Below are 7500 nucleotides of genomic sequence, written 5' to 3' on the forward strand. Positions count from 1 at the left end.
CCAAACCAAACAACCCATAACCCAGAAGTGATTAAAAGAAGGATTTTGGCAATTTGTTGGGGGGAGCAATTTAACAAACTAATTTAAGCTAATGTGATGTTTATAAAGTTACTTAGATAATGATACCATGTATACCATTATAATCATTAAAAACCAATCTATGTTAAAAAATAAAAATAAAAAAAACTTAGATGATTAACACAAAATCAAGTTGATGTGAAGAAACAATTACTTTTAGAAAAAAAATCAGGAGGTCCTAATATTCTGTAGAATGAGGGAGGATGCAGCTGTATGTCGACAGCTTTCATATCCTCATTTGAATAATGTGGCCTGAATCTGTCACTTTATTCATCCTCCTTATGCTCAGTGTACTCTGCATCAACAACAAATTAAGTTGTAAATAAGAGACAATCATCACTTTTGTTTTTAAGCAGCTTCTGCATGGAGAATTTCAATGTACTGTTTCTTTTTGACGGAAAGAAAGGGATTCTGCACTGTGCTTATGTAAGCACAAATAGGAGGAAACCAACCAAAATGAAACAATAAGGGAACACTTGAGAACTGCTCCAAAATGTTCTTGGAAGCACATTTCTACCACCACAAATCTCTTTTTCGGTAGGATATGCATAAAGGAAATTGTTTAGTTTACCATAAAAATTATTCTTACTTTGCTCTCAAGTGTTAATGACGCTTTATTTATTTATTTTTTACTATTATTTTTAATTTCAAATCCTCCAACCTCCCCTTCCCACAACCAGGTACAGGCAGGGCATAACCTCAGGGGAAGGAAGAAGTCAGCTACACCTTTGCACACTCAGAAAAGCCACTGTCCTCTAAGAACACCAAACTTCTTCGTGACCCAACATAGCATGCAGTAAGAACGTGGAGGGGAAGAGATTTTCTTACCTTTACATCTGAGAAGTAGGTTTTCAGCATATTGGAACTTGGGTACCGGGTGTAAAAGAACATGAGCTTGGCCTTTTTCAAGTGGTTCGGCGACAAGCCTTCCTGCATGTAGGATTGGACTGGTAAAGGAAAACTTTTGGCTTGAGAAGGCGGCTTGTGAGCGTGCCCCGTGAACATGCTGTACCCCCAGCCTGCAGGAGACATCACCAACACTGAAATGGCCATGCTGTGATTTTCTGTCAACGGCAAAACGAGGGATGAGGAGACACACAACCCAAACCCTCTATTTCCTATCAGCTTTGTTGCAGGGTTTCGGAAATTCTGCAAGTTTACAGCTTGTGTACCATATGTACGCTCACTTGTTGCTAAGGAAACATGTGCTGCACAGAACTTATCAGGAGCTTTTTCTCCCTCTCCTCTGCAAGTCCAGCCCAAGTTTCATTTCCTCTCAGCAGTGCACTGTGTGCTCCGAGTGAACTGAGCGCATGTGCTATGCACGGGGTGCTCCAGCCCTTGGAGCAATGCCTCCCTCAGGCAGCACATTTCACCTGCTCCGCTCCCATCTCAGCATCCTGAGCTGTTCCCTCTAATCCTGTTACAGCGCTGCCTTGAAAATCAAAGCCAAATTTTCCGAGCGGCAGAGCCCCTCCGACCTATGCTGTCGCCTTCTGGTTGAGCCAGTTAACTCCTCGGAGGAGGAAGCCGCGTTTGGGGCTCCACGATCGATGGACGTGGGCTAGCAGATCAATAAATGGCCACTTACCCTATAACGCAGCCTATTTATCCTGGAAACATCATTACCTTTTAGATCTGTAAACAGAAGCAACGAAAACAGTTCCCAAGGGAATGCGAAGCTAACCATAACCATCTCGGCTTGCTGATTTTCTCCCGGCTCCTTGGCACTCTTTTGTGCGCTGTGCACGAGGACGGCTCTGGTCACATCTGCGCCGCAGGCTGGCCCTGCCATTTCCTCAGCAAATTAATGGCTTTATAATTTATCAGAAATGAAGATGCACGTGGAGAAAATGAGTGCGGCCCCCACAAGGTCAATTAAGGGTTCTTCCCAGAAGCTTCTCCGAGGTCTGTTTCTCCCGAACGCAATTGCTGAAAACCTCACTCCTTTCACACCTGACGGAGGGAGAAGCTCAGCCCCATCCGCAGGCACACTGCAGCCTCTCTGCCCTCACTTTGGGGTCGGGAGATCATCTCCTGCATCGGGAACTTGGGCACAGCGTTACAACGGGCTTCTGCCTATTATATGGGCTTCTTCAATAAAAAACCCTTTTCTCTAATTTGTGAAGTCAGCGGAGCCCCTCTCTTTTATTCCACTTATAAAATAAGACCCGTTTTCAGACTGAAAAAATGTGGCATTAAAAAAAAAGAAGTCATCAATAACATTAGTTTAAAAACCTCTTATTATCTGGAAGTAGAAGGAGAGCGGCTGAGCTGAACTTGCATTTTGTTTTAGATGCTCGCTGATTACAAAGAAGATAATTTATGACTGACATACTTCTTGTGCCAAGAGAAGAGTTGAAAGAACCTCCAGTTACCTCCATTAGACTGATAGAGAAGTCTAAAAGAGCATTACACTCTGCAGTGCCATCTGTCAAAATACGTAAGTGAAATAATAGTAGCAAGCTGTCACCTATTGCTTAGAGATAAGAGTTTTAGACAAATCAAAACTTCTACACCAGAAATCCACTTTGTTATGCGATCGTTTCAGGGGAGAGGGGGCCTGAGGGGGAACTTCAAAAAGTAAAAGAAATAAAAACCCTAAGCCTCCTTAATTTGTGATTCCTCGGTCGCCACCGACATGCTAATATCGGCTTCAGCACACATTTTCTTTCAGTGCGAGCTAAAGGATGGACTTAAACTTTCAGGGAAAAAAAGCTCTCCTATTTGCTGGATTTAAGCATATTAGGCAGTTGTCTAAGCATTCTGATTCCTTCTGCATTTAGGATTTTTAAATATTTTCTGCCTTAATGCCAGGGGATATTGATATTGAATGAAACACGTATTAAAAGATGTTCTAAGACTCAAATTCCCAGAAATCCATTTTCTATTAAAATTATACTTGTTCTTAAGCACATGGCAGCCTTAAAGCTGTATCGAATATGCGACCAATCTGTGTATCTCGATCCTAAGGTTAACGCTGCACTGTGATAAAAGATCTGATCTGTAATAATCTAGCAAAAAATAGTTAATAACAGACTTAAGGGCAAAGAATTAGATAACCCACTGCTATTTCAGAAAAAAAAGAAAAAAGGAAAAAAAAAACACTGAACTGACCAATTGCTTAATTTCCTTTTTAAGTGCTTGGGCTGAAAAGCAACTGTTCTTCCAAGAAAGCACTAGCTGTTTCCAGGATACTTACACACGCACAATGACTCATGATGAAATAGATTCAGTAAACATACAGCTGTACTGAACACGAGCTAAGCCCCATTCAAGGCCAGGAAAGAAAACGAGCACAAATAAATATTAAGGAGGTAAAGGGAGGAGGGGTGCCGAATGGAACGCAAACAAGCTCCGTCCCAGCAGCTCGTGTGGCTTGCCTCAATTCTCCCAGCTATAGCTTTGTGAAGACAGATGACATTCAGTTCTATGGGTAATGCAAAATAGACAATAACTGCTGAAACTTGAGCCAGCTGCCAGGTGTAAAAAAAAAAAAAAAAAAAATGGAGAGAGAGGAAGGAAAAAAAAGGAGGAGAGAAAGAAAAGTTGATAAATCCATAAATTAATGAAAGACATCTGCTCAGGAACATAAAAGATCAGAGGAACAGTGTACTGCAGCTGAACCTAAAGCAGTGTTCAAACAACCTGAGAGCTCAGCGCTGTGCTTACCCGGTGCGACGCCACCTCACCTCACCCGGCAGCAGCAAAAAGGCAAAACGTTAAGAAATAGGAAGAGAAAGACCAGGATCCAAACCTAGACACACTCCTGCGTGTGTTTACCAGGGAAGCTGAGAGGTAGCGTTTGGCTCATTTGCACTCCAATCCTCCCGGGGAGCTCTCTCCCCTTTCGCAAAAATATTTTACAGTGGGGATTTCTTTCACTCCTCTTCCCCTCAGCCTGAGCTCCCAGAAACACTGCAGCAGGCTGCTCTGAGCTGGAGGAAAAGAGGTAAGATGGGGCCGGATCAGGTAGGAAATTGGCACTGGCAAAGCTAAGCTGCTCCTTCAGTTACACCTCAGCTGCTTTTAATCAGCAAAGCTCCAATTCGCCGTTATCTCAGAGCATCTTCAAGACCCTCCAAAGGACATGGGCCAGCTGAAAGAGCTCCCCCATTGCCCAGGTTTTACCAGCAGCACCGAGCTAACCAGCTTGCTGTACAATCGCTGGTTTTTTGAGTTGTTTTTTCTTTTTTGGTTGTTTTTTTTTTTTTTTTTTTTAAGTTTAATTAGTTTAATTCTAGTCAGATGTAATAACTCCTCATTTTGAAATGTTGTAATTCGCTAATTATAGCTTTCACATATTGGGACTGTGAAACTCATTCCAGTTGGATGGGAATTCTGCTTAAAAATAAATAAATTGCAGAAAGTTTCACTCGTGTCCCAGACCCTCCTGCCAGGGAGAGAGCACCCAACTCCTTCACCTTTCCCGATGTCTCGGCAGCACACAGGCTGCTGTTGTGCTGCAGTTTTGGTCTATGCAAATGTTTGGGGACTGAACAAGGCTATTTTTCTTGAGATGCAAAGAGGATGCATGACAAAGAAAGACCATGCAGAAAAACAATTGGCTGTCTGTTTCTTTCGGAATTTGAATAAAACTTAATATTTGATTAAACAGATTAGTTTGCAAAGATATAGACTGCATTCAGGACCAAGACGGGAATTCATGGTGCAGGTGCATCTTATCTTGTTCAGCAACATACGCAAACATTAACTGTTTCCTTCTGCAATTCAGCAAAGAACGATCAGATGCGTTTTACAGGCGTTGGTTACAAGAAACAAACAAAACGCGGGCTGGTGCGGCGCGTTAGCCTACCACTAAAACCTGAACTTGGCTCTATCCACCCGTCTTATGTTCTCATCCTGCCTGTATTGTCCAGGAAAACAGATGTTGCTTTCTGCAGGGAAGAAAGATCTGCTTCTCCGAAGAAATATACTCCTTGTGTGTGCACACTCAACCATGTAAAATAAAAGCAGCGCAACAGAACCTACCACAAACAAACCAACCTCCGTACCGCGCCTTTCCCTGGAAACTGCAGGCTACCTGGGCCAATGAGCTGCTGCTGGAAAACAACATCCCCGAGCTGAACTGTGCGCCACAGCACACATCGTCTACAAATGCTCTTTAGCAAATCTGCTTTTCCTAGCAGCTCTGCATGCAAACCTCAGTCAGACAGAAAGCTTCATCAAGGGCCGAGGAAGACGCGGGGCAAGGATGGAGGTGGAGCAGCCCCAGTACCCAGCACTGCCTCGGCTGAGCCCCAGGCACAGCACTCTCACCCCAGACCTAGCAGGAGCTCTGCTAAGAACTGCCAGTAAAAAAGGCAGGAGAAAGGGGGAGAAACAGCAAGGGGGAGGCAGGGATGTGCTGGGCAGAGAGGACCACTTGCAGCCACATACACTTCACACACTTCTCACTCCTTAGGCTCCTCTCCTAGGATGGCACAACTACTTCCACATCATCACAGTCAGCATCCACAGCACTGCGCGGTAGGAATGACTTAATTGCCCTGGCCTGATTGCTGCCCTCGGCTGCTACTCGTGCTGACCTCAGGAATGCTCTGTGAGCATCGCAGCTCACTTCTCAGCATGCAAGAGTGAGTTTTGGTTTGGACCTCTGAAAGTAACTGGCAGTGAATATGAATGATGCTGGTTTTGGACTGACTCCCCTGCCTTGCCATATGGGATATAAGGCAAGGGAAAGTTTTCCCTGCTGTCAACAGGAAAAAAAGTCCCCTAGATATCACACCTGCTACTGGCTGGCTCTTGAAAACACCAACAGCTGTGAAAGGTGCTCTCAAGCCCTTTCTCCTACAGAAACCAGACTACTCACACAGGTCAGCCAAAAAAACACTGGAGAGCAAGGGTTCTTCCTCAGGCTTGGCCTAGGCTGGATGGCAGACCCTCAGAAGATGAGTGGATGACCCTGAAGCACGCAACCCGTGAGTCTCCAGCCCTGCCCACACCCTGCTGGGAGTTCACATGCCCACAGACACATGCTGCAATTCCCCTAAAGCTCTCAGAGTTGCTAATGGCCCAGAAGGCACCCAGTGGTGGGGAGTATGTCCCTTATGGAACAGCCCTGGGAAGGGGACAATATTCCCATATCATCACTGTCACTCTACAGAGACTGAGTTATATGGTCACAACCATGGCCACCGACTCCATCTAAGGTTCTGTGCTTGTGCTGCTGCCTTCTGCTGGAGTGCAGGAGCAGGGATAAGATGCCCACATTCCCTTCATTCAAAATCTTCAGTTTTAGCATTGGGCAGACATGGCATTTTATTCACTTTTAATACAATTGTGCTTGAAAGAAAAATCTTTTGTCCAAAAAGCATGTTAGAGGAAAACAGTGCAAGGAGTGGGAGGTGTTACTGATAAAAAAAAAGAAAACAAATAATAATCTATACCGATGTCCAGGGGAAACAAATTATGACTACGTCTGGACATGCCTAAATAAAAACAGAACTGTATTTTTCTCCAAACTAAACCCTGAAATAGAGCTAAAAAGAGAACCTTCTTTTTTTTTTTTTTTTTTTTCCCAAGGAGGGGAAGTGTCCTGCAAATTTAATACAGCTGAAGTTTTATATTTGATTGTTCTCTCCAGCTTTCCAAAATAATTTGCTTTGTGTATGTTAGGACAAAAGATTTCTGTGTATGGCTGAACAGAGGTTAATCATGCATAGCAGGCAGCTGCACCAGAGCTGAGGAGCAGACCTCTGGGTGGGGGAAAGAACTTGGTGCTGCCCGAACAGATCTGTACCTGGGCCTTTTGTGCTTTATTTCCCTTACATGAGAGCTGAAGACCCGCAAAGGACGAAACACTGTCTCTCTGTGAGCTCCAGCAAGGCCACCATTAACATGGGAGGGGAATCATAGAATAGTTTGGGCTGGAGGGGACCTCAAAGCCTACCCAGCCCTAACCCCCCACTGTGGGCAGGGCTGCCCCCCCCCAGCTCAGGCTGCCCAGGGCCCCATCCAACCTGGACTGAGTGCCTCCAGGGATGGAGCACCACAGCTTCTCTGGGCAGCTGTGCCAGGGCCTCACTGCCCTCTGAGTAAATAATTATTCCTCACACCTAACTTGTATCTCCCTGCTAACAGGAAGAGAAGGTGGCCATGCAGTGTTTTCAGGCAGGGTCACCACCTCCTGACTAGTGGAGAGGGAAACCCAACTGGATGGCCTAAAGCATTGCTGGGACAGGTGTCTCTACTAATTTTGATGCTGTGGCCAGAGAAGCACTCACAGTTACCTGGCATTTTAGCCCACATCTGTTCTGTGTGTCAGTCCCCCCCAGCCCAGCACCCTCAGGTCAGCCCCACAGCGTGGCTCAGCCTCTGCTCCTCTCCTGCAGGCCACCATGGCGATCATTCGCCTTCAGAAAAGGATATTGCACTTCCCGAGTAGGGTGAGATTTCAGA

The 7500-nt window shown here is 45.1% G+C and overlaps 1 protein-coding gene across 1 annotated transcript in view; it reads right to left on the minus strand.

Annotated features, from left to right (window-relative positions):
- The window catches only part of PROX1 (prospero homeobox 1), a 47521-nt gene that overhangs the window by 31876 nt on the left and 8145 nt on the right, over nucleotides 1–7500 (minus strand). The window contains exons 2-3 of the mRNA XM_065746316.1: nucleotides 7476–7500; nucleotides 907–1025 (exon numbers count right to left, since the gene is read on the minus strand). The exon at nucleotides 7476–7500 is cut by the window's right edge and continues 1759 nt beyond it. Coding sequence (XP_065602388.1) covers nucleotides 907–1025; nucleotides 7476–7500 — 144 coding nt within the window. The remainder of the gene's footprint in view (nucleotides 1–906; nucleotides 1026–7475) is intronic.

The sequence above is a fragment of the Cyrtonyx montezumae genome, unplaced genomic scaffold (genome assembly GCF_038088225.1).
Source record: "Cyrtonyx montezumae isolate F1298 unplaced genomic scaffold, pur_monq_1.0 scaffold_0, whole genome shotgun sequence".
Taxonomy (NCBI): domain Eukaryota; kingdom Metazoa; phylum Chordata; class Aves; order Galliformes; family Odontophoridae; genus Cyrtonyx; species Cyrtonyx montezumae.